We start from the raw sequence: 15,264 nt of genomic DNA on the forward strand, positions 1-15,264 counted from the left end.
TTGGTTTAAACACTGTTTTGCCTGTCGCGTTGCTTTGTATATTGCAGACACTCAGTGAGTAGGTCCTGCAGGAATTTAATGGTTAAGCTGCACTTGACCTTCTCTCCTCCCTTCCGCTCGGCGGCTCACTCTGGACTGTGTGCGCTGAGGTTCAGTCAGGTCCCTTCGTTCAGCCCTTCGTGACCAGACAGATGCTGGCTGCCGAGGAAGCCGCGACGCAGACAGCTCCTCTCCGTTACCCCTCGATCGCATGGCAGCAGGCCAGCCCCTGCCGTCCAGCCACGGGGTGACTGTCGCTCCTGCTCCTGCGTTCAAGGGGAAGGATATGCCCCGCGTAACGCGCCAGTGCACCGCGATTCTGGGTGATTCGTGACTACCCTGCTGGTGCCGCCGCCGATCGAGCACGGGGCGCTGAGGTCTTGACAGCAGTCCCGTGGCAGCTTCGCGTGTCCCAGCGAGCAGGGCACACGGGAGGAGTTCATCGGTGTGACTCACTGGTGCCTCACTGAGCCCGCACTCCGATGGTGTAAGCCAGGCCCCGACGGTGGCCTGCAGCGGGTGCTCCATGAGTAAGACCGGGGGCAAGTCAATGGCTATGGCGTATGCTGTGTTTCACTGTCTTTCAGGGTAAGGTCTATAACTTAACATGCTTTTGTGTTGTCGTTATTTTTGACAGTCAAGAGGAAAAAAAGTTCCAAATCAGAGGGCAAGGGGACTGTATCTAAAGTCACTGGGAAGAAAATCACCAAGATCATCGGTTTAGGAAAGAAAAAGCCGTCGACCGACGAGCAGACCTCCTCCGCCGAGGAGGACGTGCCCACCTGCGGTAAGACAGCCCCGAGCCCCGTGAGCTGCAGGAGCCCCGGGAGCCCCCTGAGCCGTGTGAGCTGCAGGAGCCCCAGGAGCCCCCTGAGCCGTGTGAGCTGCAGGAGCTGGGAGCCCCCTGAGCCCCATGAGCTGCAGGAGCCCGGGAGCCCCCTGAGCCCCATGAGCTGCAGGAGCCCGGGAGCCCCCTGAGCCCTGTGAGCTGCAGGAGCCCGGGAGCCCCCAGCCGTGTGAGCTGCAGGAGCCGGGAGCCCCCTGAGCCCCATGAGCTGCAGGAGCCCGGGAGCCCCCTGAGCCCCGTGAGCTGTAGGAGCCCGGGAGCCCCCAGCCGTGTGAGCTACAGGAGCCCCGGGAGCCCCCTGAGCCCCATGAGCTGCAGGAGCCGTGCGTGTCGTCCCCGAGTCGCGGCCCCTCGGTCTCGTCACGCGGCTCTTGGGAGCGAGGCTGGGGATTGTGTGCGGGGGAGCTGTTTCACACTTGCACTGCTTGTTAGTAAGAGACTGCAGGGGTTTGACGTGAGCTCTGTGGCTCTTCACGTTTGACCCCACGAAGGTCTCCCGACTTCCTCTAAGCGTTTAAACTGAAAGCGTGCAGGGCTGTCGGCCTGTGAGGGACGATGGCTGCAGTTGGCGGTCACTTCTCAAGTGTCCAAAAAGTGGGCTCTCGGCAGGGTTCATGTGCAGATGGGGCCGAAGCCACAGGCAGGCATTCGTGGTCCTCACGCCGTTGCTCAGCCGGTCAGCCCTCACGGCTGACTGTGGACTTTTAAGTAGAGCTTTCTTCCTTATAAAGAATAAATGTATCAGACATATGTCATGTACAAATAGTATTTTACAGAATAAAATCATAATGTAAGATTATGAATCCGCAACTGGATTCAAAATCACAGCTCTCCAGCTGTCACCCGTGACGGCCTGCTGTGTGTGTGAATTTGCCTGAGACGCGGTGGGGGTCCGTCCCGTGGGTGTCCGCCCTGGTGCCTCTCCCGGAGCTGAGCCGCCTGTCGCCACAGGCCACCTGAACGTGCTCTCCAACAACCGCTGGCGGGAGCGCTGGTGCAGGGTCAAGGACAACAAGCTCATCCTGCACAAGGACAGGACCGACCTGAAGACCCACCTCGTGTCCATCCCTCTCCGCGGCTGCGAGGTGATCCCCGGGCTGGACTCCAGGCACCCGCTGACCTTCCGGCTGCTCCGCAACGGGCAGGAGGTGGCCGTGCTGGAGGTAGGACGACCTTCCTTCCCGAAGCCGCTGCCCGTCCGAGTCCCCGCCTTGCTGAGCTGGCAGCGCCTGCTGTGCCACGCCCTTTCTCCCTCTCCCTCTGCCCATGTGTCCGTCTCTGCTGTCCTCGCGGTGGCCTCTCCTGAGGCCGCGCCCTGCGCCCGCTTCTGCTGAGCCCTGCAAGGAGCCTGGGCCCCTGCAAGTCCTGGTCGCCTCCCCGCCACGCCTTGCTTCAGTGTTCCCAGCAGGACTTCTCGCAGTGACGGCCTCCAGAGGGCGCTGTCCTCCCTCGTCCTGCAGGGCCCATGCGGCTCCAGGCGGAGTGAGTGTGCAGACGCCGTGGCCAGCGAGCCGCGTGCGTGGACACCGAGACCTGGGTTTCCAGGAGCCCTGGCTCCGTGCGCGGCTGATTCCTGTGGCTGCCTTTCTGGAGCCGGCTCGCTGGAGAGGGAAAGGCCCTTAAACAGCCTCAGCCGCCTGCTTCCACCCTCCCCTTTGGCCCTGGCCGGGCTCAGTGGTTAGGGCATCGGCTGAGCTGTAGTCAGATTGCAAATGAAGGTCAGATTCAGGGTTGGGAGCATGTAAACGTCCTGAGAAACGGCGCCCACAGCCCGGTGACTGCCCACGATTGCACCCCCTCAGCACAGCCGACAGGAGGGGAGCACGTGCTCATGCCTCCACTGAAGGGAAGGAAGTGCATTCCCGGCCCGGCCACGGGAGCCCGAGGCCCGCAGGGAGCCAGCCCCGTCCTGGGGCTGGGCCAGCGCAGGCTGCGCTGCTTTTCCGGGCCGGGTTTTGTTGTCAAATTGGCGAGGCGCTGTCAGCAACTTCATTTGGCTGAGCCTTAGCTAGCACAGCAGGTCCCACGTCCTACCCCGGTGCCCTTCCCCCAGAGCGGCCGGCATTGCAGGACCCAGGTTTCCACGTCCTGGGTCCAGTCATTCCGGCTTCAAGGCTCGGGCTGAACGCAGAGCGGGTCCCGCGGCTCGGCAGCCTCCCCTTCCTCCGCGACTTACTCGCACGAGCCTCGGCCCCGCCCTCCCGTCTGTGTGGTCTCTGTGCCGACACCCTGAACCTGTTGAAACTCTTCCCTAATCAAGTGACACGCGCCTCCCTCACACACAGGCGGCGTCCTCGGAAGACATGGGCCGGTGGATCGGAGTCCTGCTGGCGGAGACGGGGTCCTCCACAGACCCCGGCGCCCTGCACTACGACTACATCGACGTGGAGATGTCGGCCAACATCATCCAGACGGCCAAGCAGACCTTCTGGTAAGGCCCGCGGGCGGGGCGCCGGGCAAACGCGCTGTTTCCTAAGTGTTTACCCTTCCTGGGCTGTCGGGAAAACAGCGAAGACGCTGCCTTCGCATCATGTTCACCCAGACGTTGGTGAAAGCCCTGTCCTTCTAACCCTCGTGTTTTCTCTCAGAACAGGGCTGGCCGACTTTTCCCGTAAAAAGCAAGCTAGTCACCATCTGGCTTTGTGCACTGTTCCCTGTCCTCTCAGCTCTGCAGGGGCAGGAACGAGTGGGCTGACGGTTTCGTAAAACTTGATTTGCAGGCACAGGCAGTGGGCCGGATGCGGCTTGTGGGCTGTACTTTGCTGACCTGTGTGTGGGGGGAACAATCTAGAATCAGAAGTGATTCTACACGTTGCTGTAGTGAGGACTGTCTTTGAAGCCATTAATCACATTCCTTTACAATCTAAATTGTCATTTTTTAAAAAAGGCTGTTCATACAAGAACGGTCTTTGAACCATGAATTTTTTTAACGTATCGATGCAAAGACAGTTATAGCTGCAGTTCTCAAAGCCCCGCCCACAGGCCCCAGGGGTGCGGGCCCTCGCGGAGTCCAGAAGTTTCCCTCTTGCTGTCGCGCCATCGGCATCAGAGGTGTCGATGCAGCGGGGCACCGGCAGAGGCGCCCTGCTGTCGTGGCCTCGGCACCGCCACGCTGGCGGTGGAAGAACAGCTGGACTCGCTGGGATGTCTCTGATGAAGTACTAGACCAGCGGTTCTCAACCTTGGCTGCACATTAGAGTCACCTGGGAATCTTTTTAAAATCCTGATTTCTGGGCCTCATCCTCCAGAAATTCTTTTTCTTTGTTATTAATGTTGTGGCCCCACCCCATAACAAAGAAACAGAATTATCGGAGGATGAGGCCCAGAAATCAGGATTTTAAAGATTCCCAGGTGATTCGAAGGTGCAGCCAAGGTTGAGAACCACTGCACTAGACTGACTTTTCCTATAAAAGTCTGTGGGCCCTGGCCGCTCGGCCGGGACACGCTGGGGCTGAGGGAAGATAGCTTGGTCGCATGAGGCGTCAGGCGCCTCTGTCCGGGCTAAGCAGCCTGTGTGAGGAGCCAGCCTGGGACAGCTTTGCCCAGCGATCACCAGCAAAGCGAGAGGGTCCCCAGCAGAAAGCACTCATTCTCACTCGCGTTGCTCTGTGGGAAAGTCAGGACAGAAATAGAGTGGGTCCCGGGGCCGGGCAAGGGAGGGAGTACGTTAATGGGGACGAGTGCCAGTGGGAAGATGGAAAGTTCTGGAGATGACGGTGGACGGCTGCACGACAGTGTGAGTGCCTGATGGCCTGCCCTGGGCACTGGGCAGTGGTGAGGAGAGGAACTTCTGTGTCGGGTTATTTCCCCCAGAATGTGTTTCCTGTGAGCGACTCGTGTTCTGGGTTCAGCACGTGGCTCGTGGCCTCTGGTCTCCTGCTTCTCAGTGTGGCTGAGCTGCTGTAGCAGCCAGGGCGCCGGCGGAAGACAGCGCAGGGCTGAGCCTCGGCCCGTCCCCTTTAGGCCTGCAGACTGGTTGGGCCCAGTGCCCGCTGTGGGAGGAGGTGGGTGTGGCGAAGACCTGCTCCAGCCGGGACGTCCTGGTGTCTGACGTCTCGGTCTCATGTCCCGGCGTCCCCCAGGCGGGTCGGCTTCCGTCCTGGCCCTCATGGCCCCCGCTCCTCCCTGGCATCTGTGCCCCGGTGAGTGCCAGGCACAGCGCCAAGAGCCGGAGACACACCACGCACGACGGCCCTGCTGTGAGGGGTCCCCCACCGGGAGGGCCGACACCTAGCAGATCCGTGTAACGTGCTCCCTGTGCGGTGGTCGGCACGGAAAGGACTGGCCTCGGGCCCGGCTTCTCACTCATTCCCGTTACTGCCTGACCCCACACACCCTCCGAGTCATAAATGAGAAACCCTTAGGTATATATTACAAACAAATCAGAAAACTCCGTCATTGCAGACTCAAACGTTTAAGTTTCTCTCTTTCCTAGGCACACTTCATGTGCCCTAAATGCAGAGGGCCGCATACATTTCTTTGTCAGACAAAAGCAAGAGGAGTGATTTTATAAATTAGAGTCAGGTGCGCTGGGCCGAGCGCGGCGTGCACAGCCGCCTGCCCCCAGCAGAGGGCAGTAGCTCCCTCTGAACGCCTCCTGCCAGCTGCTAGGCTCCCAGCCCTCAGCCCCGCTCGCCCCTGTGAGCGCCAGCTCTGCTGGAAACCCGCACAGGCAGGTCCTCTCTCCTTATTCATGCAGGTGCCACAGGAATTCGGGAAATACCGCTGGAAAACAGTCACTTAAGACGCAGCCTGTTTGCTTAACCCGCCAGGAGAGCGAGCTCAGGGGTTTCCTCCCAGGCACGCGTCCCTTCACAGTGACCCTCCTGCTCGCTCACTCCGCGCCCCTGTGAGCCGCTCCGGGCCACGGTCCCCAGACGAGCAGGGTTGGCCCTGAAGCTGGCCGGTGTCAGTGGGAAGATCCACTCGGGCGGGGACAGCAGCCAGTGAGCGCGTAGCTCCGTGTTCCGCGGTGATCGGGACGGAGAGGGGACCGGAGGACAGTGGTGCGGGGGGAGGGCGGTGTGTGTGGGCGCTGGGGGCTCCTCGGGAAGGGAGGGGCTCTGGAGAGGGCTCCAGGCAGAGGGAGGGCGGTGTGTGTGGGCGCTGGGGGCTCCTCGGGAAGGGAGGGGCTCTGGAGAGGGCTCCAGGCGGAGGGAGGCCCTGAGGCGGGAGGCCCTGTGAGAGCAGCCATCAGGGCGCCCGGTGGGACTTTCGGGGACACGAAGCGGCACCCAGAGCCCCCAGGCCACGCGGCAGCTTTGGATGTTCTCTGAGCAGAGGGGGCGCCCATTGTCAGGGCTCCGTCAGCCCAGACGGGGCAGAGTGGAGGGGAGCTGTCCGGGGCGGTGATGCTGAGTGGACACCGAGAACTCGAGAAACGCTGTTGCATAAAACTCTAAAGAGCCCAGGCCGGATGGGAAATACTTCAGTTTTGCAGCGTCTGGTCCCTGACTTGAGGACAGGGTCGTGAAGGAGGCATGTAAAGCCTTGAAAGCAGCCACTGTCGGTACCTACATGAAGGGTCAAGGCCATGTCCCAATAAAACTTTATTTACAAAAACAGTCAGTGGGCCAGAGAGGTCTTTAGACCACTGACGATAAGAATGGTGTACCAGCATGCATTACGGCCACCCCTGGCACGGTCCTGCAGGCGTGCTGCCCTCGCGTTCTCTAGGTGGGGCGTGCGGCTGTGGCTCCAGTGCCTCCCGGCACTGAGGCTCCCTGCACAGCCTCTGATGGGCCGAGCATCAGGTCAGGGCTCAGGCCAGACTTGCTGCCCGGCAGGAGGAGTTACCTCACGTCCTGTCTTTCAGCTTCATGAACAGACGTGTCATCTCCACCAACCCCTACCTCGGGGGCACCCCCAACGGCTATGCCCACCCCAGCGGGACGGCGCTGCACTACGACGACGCCCCCTGCGTGAACGGCTCGGTGAGTGTGCGCCCCAGGGAGCGGTCGCTGTCGGACATCGGCCGACACGTGATGACAGCTCCATCCCATCTCTCCTGTCCTTGTTTCTGACAAGTTGTCCATCTTAATCTGCATTTGGACACGTAGGCGTTTGACACCCGTAGGCAGTTTCTCCTTCAGGGTCCATGTCCCGTCATAATTAAACGTTCGCACTCCCTAAGCACTGACTGAGGAGAACACGTTAGAGCACGAGCCTTGGGTAAGTCCAGGTGTGGAGCGCTGTCAGTTCCCAGGGAGTCCTCGTTCCCGGGGCACACATGCTGAGCGGCACCATAGGAGGCAGATGTGGGAGGGAGGGAAGGAAGGTGGGAAGGTGGGAAGGTGGGAAGGGAAGGTGGCAGGAAGGGAGGGAGGCAGGGAAGGAAGGTGGCAGGGAGGGAGGGCGAGGAAATGTTGCCATAGATGCGGGCCATGCTACAGGCTCAGGACCGTCTCCCTCCGGGGCCTTGGAGAGCCGGCCGGTGCCTGGCGCTGAGCAGGTGCGGTGTGGCCTTAGCTTTTCGCTGCCTTGTCCCACGTACAATAGCAGAACTCATCAATAAGCGTGTGTTGACGTGTCCGCACATCACTCCCGTTTATTGGTCGGCTCTGTGCCGGCCTCCGGGTGGTCACAGGTGAGCTGAGCCGTGGACTCGAGGGAGAGGCTCACAGCCCGGTCCTGAGCCTCGTCTTGGTCACTGCCGTTTTCAAGGTGGGCCCTGCTCTCCGGCCGCACGTGCCCCGCAGCCACCAGCTTCTCTTCCCCTGACCCGCCTTGGCCCTGTCCGCGCAGCCGCCAGAGTCCCCTCCAGGAGCGAGCGGTCTGCGTCTCCAGCCCTGACCCCGGCAGCTCGTTCAGAAAGGAAACCCACACCTCCCTCTAAGTCTCTCTCCAAGGCCCTCACCCCTTCCCCAGTCCACACCTGCCACGGGGCGTGAGGAGGGTGGGGGTGAGGGAGTCACGGGCACCCCCCCCCCAGTCTGTCCCATTGTCCTGGTCCAGGTGCAGCTCAGGCCCACAGGGACAAGGTTGCTCCAGGCCGTCCTTCCGTCTGCAGCCCCTCTGCTCTGAGAACCTGCGCAGAGGCTCTGCGGGAGGGATTGTCCTGGGACCCTGTGGGCAGGAGCTGGACGCGTCCCCTGTGCAGTCCTCCTGGTGCTTTGGCTCACGGGGCGTCCTGGCAGCGGCCTTGCCCTGCCCAGTTCCCCGCCGCTGGGCGCTGGGACCAGGCCGTCTCTCTGGGGAGGGCTGCTCTTCTCTGTTTATGAAGTTCGCACTTTTGACCCCAAACCGCACTTGTTGGCGTTTCATTTGCAGTAACTCTCAGCCATTCGGGGTCCTCTGAGGCCCAACGCAGGTGTTAGTGAGTCTCGGGGAGGGTCTCTGACACGCACACGGGGGAGCACACCCACTTTTAATCTCGAAACTTCTATGCAGTTTCTAAGTTACCCGTGTGACTCAGTCCCTTGGTATTTTAGGGAAATGCTAGTCTAGTCTAGACCCTGTGATCGCCCTGGACAAATGCATGCGCGCCTGTCATTTTGAGGCGCTCGCGTCCGAGTTTATCTGCACGTCCCCCTATTTTTAGCTCGTAGCTGGGTCCCAGCATCACCAAAATAGCCGCTGCAGCGACGGTGAGGAGTGAGAGCACGCCTGCCGTGAGGCCTGGGCCCTGCTCCTATTTTTATAACAAAGGCTGTAATCACCGTGCGGAAGTGAAGAACAACATAAAGACTGAAACAAGCATCATCCAGGAGCTAACATTTCTCCGTGTGTGTGAATGCAGAGCGGTTCCTGGAGACCTTTAAGACTTAAAAGGCTCGGCCGTGCTGAGTGCTGGGTGAATGTGCACTTTAATGTCCCTGCCCTCCAGTGGCCTGTGGCTGTTTTAGTCCTTTAGGGAAAGGTTTTCGTCAAAATAGTGCCATTATGTCAATTCTACTTGGAAACCTCCTGTTTTCTGTGATGATTGGATTTCTTTTCAAGACTGTTTTGGTCGCGGCACTTTAATCAGCCCTAACAGAGCGGGGGCAGGGGGCAGGCGGGCAGTCCCCATAAACGCGTCACCGATGCACTGGCTCCGGGCTCTGAAGTCCAGCCGCTCGGTAACCCCGGGGGCGGGGGTGGGGGCGGGGCACAGGCAGCGCCCGGGCTTGGGAGCCTCTGCCTCAGTTTCCTCCTGCTTCCTGAGATCCCGTGAGAGCTAGAGGCAGTGTTTGTAACGCGCTCCAGACAGCGTCTAGAACCCGGTAATGACCGCAAAGTAAAAGAAGGTGCTCGCTGGGGGCTGCACACGTGTGCTGGGCAGAGCCCGAGCCCCATCCCCGTGTCCCCGTCGGCATTCCTTCCCCGCCAGCACGTGGCTCTGCTTTTGGACCTGGGGACTCCGAAATCTAAAGAAATGTCACATCAGCCCTTTTTTTCCTGCTTTACCAGACAGAACAAACACTCCCTGAGCCAACGACTGGGGCGACCCAAGGGAGGAGAAGGCTGTCCCTAAGTCCCGGAAGTGGGTCGCGGCCAGCTCGCCTGCGAACGTGTGTGCTTTACAGCAGCGGGCACGGGGGTGCGGGTGCTCACGCCGCGTCCGCGCGCTAACGTCTGCTCTGCTTGTGGCCGAGGCACTAACCGCGCGGCTGTGTGTGTTGCAGTGGGACCCCGACGGCGGCTCGGCCGCTTCCTGCCGCGGAGGCCCGGGAGGAGAGGTGCTGTACGATAACGCAGCCCTGTACGATAACTTGCCGTCTCCGAAAATCTTTGCGCGCTACCCGCCTGCTGACAGGAAGGCTGCTAGGCCGCCTGCCGACACCCTGTCCTGTAACCATTACAAGCAGCCCACGTCCTGCGGGCTGCCTCCCGCCCCGTCTGTCACTAACACCTCTTCTGTGGGGAGGGCGTCTCTCGGGCTCGGCTCCCAGGTACAGCATCGCGTTCCCTCCTCCTCTAGACCCCCCTCTAGCCACAGCCCCCCTCCGAGTTTTGCAGTGATGCCCACTGGTAGTGAGCGAGACTCACCTGGGAAAGCAGTCGGCAGGGGAGCTGCCTCCGTACCCCTCCCGGCCCTGCTGTGGGCTCCGCTCTCCCTGCACACCGGCTCTTTCCGGCCTCGGGATGTTCCCCGGGAATTTTGCTAAAGGCAGAGACTTAAAGGACCAGGATGGTAAAACTTGGCAGAGGATTCTTGAGCTGCAAGTGTTTTTAATGTTTCCGTTAAACATCAGCACAGGTGGCCCCAGGAGTAGCTGCTTTTTGACCTTTAAATGTAAACTAGGCTCATTCAGGACACTGCGGTGTTTTTCCCAAATGGGCATAAAAGTGCTTCCTGACCCCAGGTAGGTGACGAGGATTGGGATTATCGGTTCCTAAATGGGAAATAGCCTTGCTGTCAGACTGTCCCACCTCATCTTTGTAGCAAACGGTAGCATTTCCATATAAATACTGATGTGTTTTCCTGCTCTGTCAGCCTCAGACTTTCATGCTTTGCATGCAGCCCCGCGCCCGTGTGTGCGAGTGCCCGTGTGTGCGAGCGCCCCCAGAGCAGAGGGGCACGTGAGGGGTTGCTCCCTGTGCCCTGTGTTGGGGGAACCCTTACACAGTGACGAGCCAGGGAAGCCCTGGGGATGTCAGACCGGGTGGCACTCAGAAGTCCTCCCGGCCGAGGCTCTCGCCAGTGTCACAGCACAGCTTTTGTTTGCTTCTGATTTTTTTTAAAAAAATATGTTTTTATTGATTTTCAGAGAGAGAGGAAGAGAGAGAGAGAGAGAGAGAGAGAGAGGGAGGGAGAAACATTGATTGGCTGCCCCCTGCATGCTCCCTACTGGGGATGGAGCCCACAACCTGGGCATGTGCCCTGACCAGGAATCTATTCAGTGACCTCTTGGTTCCTGGGTCAGCACTCAACCACTGAGCCACACCAGCTGGCTGTTTGCTTCTGATGTTTGACGACAGTTGCCCAGAGTCTGTCCAGTGAGCCTGAAGGCCTCGTTGAGTGCGGTGGTCAGACGTCCGGTGGTTACTAAGTGGGGGCTCAGGGGTCGTGGCGCGCTCAGCAGCTGAGTGACGGAGCCAAATTTAGGCCCGGCCCACAGCGCAGGAGGCGGGCACGACCTTGGAGCGTGGGCCTGGACACCCACCGTTCACCCCTCCCGCCAGCTGCATGTCTGCATAGAACTGTCCATCGCTGAGAAAATGCACCTGCTGGCCTGCAGCCACCCAAGAAGTGGCGATGCTATGGAATTTTTAAAAGCCTGTGTTGGTCAAAATTTAGTTTAACTGTTTCTACGTCACGCCCGCCTTTCTCGCTTCCTTCCTGAGACCCTGTAGTGAATAAGCGTTTCTCGCTTCCTTCCTGAGACCCTGGGGGAATAAGCGTAGTGATGTGCCCGGTGGGGTGTCAGTCCCCATGGAGGCGCTGGCAGAGAAACCAGCTGCAGTGGCCTCCCCTGTCCGAAGCGCAGGCTCCCAGCGTCTCAGCCCAGCTGCCCGGCTCCCCCTGTGCCCACCTCCATCACAGCTCTCAGCGCACATGTAGCTCTGCTTTCCTGCCCAGGGCGCCCTGCGTCCCTCACGCCCGAACCTCGGCCTCCGGGGCACCCCAGCTCCCAGGGTGTGGGAGCCAAGTTGTTCCTGCCTCCCTGAGTTTTTCTGTCAGTGCTAGATGCTACTTACAGGGTCACAGAGGGAAGTCGTGTCCCGCAGAACAAAAACACTGGTGTTGTGGATCGTTTGTTTTAACTTCCTTCTGTTTATTTCAACAGTTGAAGAGTAAAAAGCCCCCCCTCGCATCCAGCGGGGCTGCAGGAAAAGGCAAGACCCTGAGCAGCCAGCCCAAGAAGGCCGAGCCGGCCGCCGGCGTGAGGCGCACGCCTTCCAGTGAGTGCACCCTCGTCCGTGGTCGCGGCTCCTCTGCAGCTGTAGAGCGGGCTGGGGTGGGACCCGTGGAGAGATGGGCCTGTAGCCGCATCATCCTTCCCCGCCTGCCGACGGGAGGGTGGTGCCGGCCTCCGACCCGGCCTCGGGACCTCTGTGCACCAGGAAAGGCCGGGCTGTGCCAGGCTCCGGCCTCGGGACCCCTGTGCACCAGGAAAGGCCGGGCTGTGCCAGGCTCCGGCCTCGGGACCCCTGTGCACCAGGAAAGGCCGGGCTGTGCCAGGCTCCGGCCTCGGGACCCCTGTGCACCAGGAAAGGCCGGGCTGTGCCAGGCTCCGGCCTCGGGACCCCTGTGCACCAGGAAAGGCCGGGCTGTGCCAGGCTCCGGCCTCGGGACCTCTGTGCACCAGGAAAGGCCGGGCTGTGCCAGGCTCCGGCCTCGGGACCTCTGTGCACCAGGAAAGGCCGGGCTGGCTGCACGACTCTAGGGCTGGTTACGCCCATTTCAGTGGAGGCACCTGGAGGTGCAGCTGCAGGGCCTGGGCTCTGGGTCAGGGCCTTGGTGTGTGTCCCTGACCTGTTGGTGACTCAGCGACTTGGGGGAAGTCACGTCTACCCTCTAAGTGGGGCTTCCACGTGCTGGGTGTGGACGAGCAGCGGCCGTGGTTTCCGTGATGAAATAGCCCAAGTGGTCACGGCCTCAGGGCCCTAGAGAAGGACGGGCTTGGACGGAGTCCGCGTGGCAGGGAGTACAGTCCGCGTGGCAGGGAGTACAGTCCATGTGGCAGGGAGTACAGTCCGCGTGGCAGGGAGTACAGTCCACGTGGCAGGGAGTACAGTCCGAGTGGCCCACGCAGGCGCTTGCCCTTTCTCCTGCCTGGCCCCCCGCCGCCCGCAGGCAGGTGCTGTCGCCTGCCCCCTGGTCCACGTGCGGAATGACCTCCGAGCGATGCACGGCTTCCCTGGGGCTCACGGCCGGGAGTGACAACCACAGAGAGTGCCAGGCTGCAGGCTGCCGAGCTGGCAGGGAGATGCCCGCCCAGCACAGCACCTCCCTTTCTCCGGGGCTATGCTGTCACCATGTCTGTCAGGGCTTCTTCAGCTGCGACGATAAGACAGTGCAGTTGTTGCCAAGGTGCCTGAGCCGGAGAGAGGGTCACACAGCAGACGCGGGTCCCGGAGCTCCAGGGGCCTGGCTGGCAGGGAGGGTTCCAGGGGAGGGAGTGTCCGTGTTTTCTGACTCAGGCCCCGTGGAGCTGGCAGATCAGGCCTCCGCTCCAGCTCGTGCCCTGTACCTGCCGCGTGCACTGCGAGGGGTCTCAGAGTCACGGGGTACACGTGGGCGGGGGGGCGGGGGGCGTACATGCACACCCGCCTCCGAGCTGCTCAGCAGGGAGGCTGCTCCTGCCCGGGACACGGGACACGGGTGATCTTCACGGGAGTCACCCTCAGAGCAGGCAGGTGGGAGCCAGCGGGCCAAAGCCTGCTCCCCGTAGCTCGTGGGATGTGCTGACCTTCGACCTCCTCTCGCAGACCTTACTTCCCTAACGCAGGGGCGTGCGCAGTCACTTAAAATGCTGCTGGTGTCCCGTGGGGAGGGCACCGAGCTTGTGCGAGACCAGGCACGGAACCCGTCAGTCACGGCTGGTTTCATTCCCGTGATTGATTCCTCTCTTTTATGACGCCTTCTGGAGGGAACTTTTATTAACTGTGGTGACATCTAATGGTGACAAATGAGAGAAATAATTGCCTTCTGTGTTTTTGCTGCGTTCACTGCAGACCGGGGGTGGGGAACGTGTGGGCTGGGGAAGCGCCTTCGTTGGAAATCAGAGACTGGGGTGTAGACTCTGCTCTGTCTGCCCAGCACGTCCTGCCCCCGAGCCACGGACAGCAGTGCTCCGGGGTCCGCTGGCCGGTTTGGCCACTTGATGCCGCCGTTGTGTCCTCTGTGCATGTTGAGTGGGGAGGGACGGCCTCGGGGGCCTCCATCGGTGGCGCTCCGCTGCCGTCCCTGTGGCTGTGGCGCAGCGCTGGGCACGCGCGCTGGGGCGGGAGGCTGGCCCAGCTCCCCGTTGGTGAGTGGACAGGGCCCTGTGGACTCTGTTGTCGCTGACAGTGACTAGAGCTGCCGGGAGCGTCACCTTGTCCCAGGCATTGTGAGACGGGCTTTAGATACAAAGATCAAATTATAAAGCCACCCCCACGCGAGGCCTGGGCACCTGCTTGAGAGGGCTTCACGGCCCCTCGTGCTGCGGCCTGCGTCACGGCCATCGCTCTGCCCTCTGCGTCTCTGTGACGCCCTTTCTCGTCTAGCGAGGGCATCGAGCAGACAAGCAGCGGCGCGAGTGGCGAGAGGACGGAGCCGCTGAGCCTGGTGCGCTGAGCCGCAGTCAGGCCTGGGCGGTGCGATGCCAGAAGCAGTGGGAGGACCGGCCCAGGTGGAATCTTCGAACATGGTGGCCCTGGGTCCGTCTCGTTAGCTTCATCACCGCTTCCTCTCTCCAGCGTATTTTTCAGAAGGACCTTTCCTAAATTACTTTATAAATGTTAGCTTAATCCACATCCCCCCCTCCGAATGCCCCCATTTCACAGATGAGGACACTGAGGCACAGAGCGATTAAGTACTTTGTTCAAGGTCACACAGCTACAGGTGACAAGCTGGGATTTAGACCTAACAGTCGGGACCCAGACCCCGCCCTGTGTTGCCGCTTCCTTTTCTCATTGTCCGTTCGTTCACCCACTGATGCTATTGCGTGTTCAGTCCGTGCCGGTGCGTAGCTGCTGCTGGGTCAGCAAAGCGCTGGACAAGGCTGTGGGCCAGCTGTGATGGGCTGGGGGAGAAGTTCAAACCTACGGGCACTGGCCACAGCCAGGATTGCATGTGACGCTGATGGCCTCCTCCCTGCAGATGTGGGATGTGCACTGTGGCGAGGTGCCGGCGGGAAGGGAAGAGAATTAGAGGGATTTCTTAATACTCTCTTTTCACGTAGAACGTTGTTCCCAAGAATCCTGGGTAATCAGCTGGTTCAGACCGGCCCATTCTCTTCTGTCGGATTCCAGGGAGCCAGCTCTGAGTTGACCGAGCGAGCGGGCTGACCGAGGGCTCTGGGAAGTTCCCTCGTGTCTGCAGGCTAACTGCTTTCCCCGCGTCTTTCAGATGCTGACCAGTACAGATACGGCAAGAACAGGGTGGAAGCAGATGCCAGGCGGCTGCAGACCAAGGAAGAGGAGCTGCTGCGGCGGAAGGAAGCCCTGCGGACCAGGCTGGCCCAGCTCCGGAAGGAAAGGAGGGACCTGCGGGCCGCCATCGAGGCGAACGCTGGTAGGAGGGCGCCCGTCCGGGAGGGTCTGCCTCCCTCTGTCTGCCACAGGCCTCACTCATCAGCTCGCGGCTAAGATTCAGCTTGTGTCCCACACTGCGTCCCGGGGGTCTAGAGGCACTGCCCGTTAGCCCAGGGCAGGTGGCGGGTGCGGGAGTCCCAGGACAGGCAGGGGGACAGGTGCTCGGGTGCGGGAGTCCCGGGACAGGCAGAGGGGATGGGTGCTCCAGGTGCGGG

General features: G+C 61.0%; 1 protein-coding gene across 2 annotated transcripts in view; it reads left to right on the forward strand.

Annotated features, from left to right (window-relative positions):
- Nucleotides 1-15,119, forward strand: part of AFAP1 (actin filament associated protein 1) — a 53,669-nt gene extending 38,550 nt beyond the window's left edge. Inside the window, exons 9-14 of one of the 2 annotated variants that reach the window (XM_023747660.1) lie at nucleotides 677-826; nucleotides 1,838-2,049; nucleotides 3,172-3,317; nucleotides 6,702-6,819; nucleotides 11,596-11,710; nucleotides 14,865-15,119. In XM_023747660.1, coding sequence (XP_023603428.1) covers nucleotides 677-826; nucleotides 1,838-2,049; nucleotides 3,172-3,317; nucleotides 6,702-6,819; nucleotides 11,596-11,710; nucleotides 14,865-15,103 — 980 coding nt within the window. In that variant the 3' untranslated portion in view covers nucleotides 15,104-15,119. The remainder of the gene's footprint in view (nucleotides 1-676; nucleotides 827-1,837; nucleotides 2,050-3,171; nucleotides 3,318-6,701; nucleotides 6,820-11,595; nucleotides 11,711-14,864) is intronic. The other variant, XM_023747661.1, reaches the window with a different exon arrangement.
- Nucleotides 15,120-15,264: the final 145 nt, after the last annotated feature.

Source organism: Myotis lucifugus, unplaced genomic scaffold (assembly GCF_000147115.1).
Source record: "Myotis lucifugus unplaced genomic scaffold, Myoluc2.0 scaffold_937, whole genome shotgun sequence".
NCBI lineage: Eukaryota > Metazoa > Chordata > Mammalia > Chiroptera > Vespertilionidae > Myotis > Myotis lucifugus.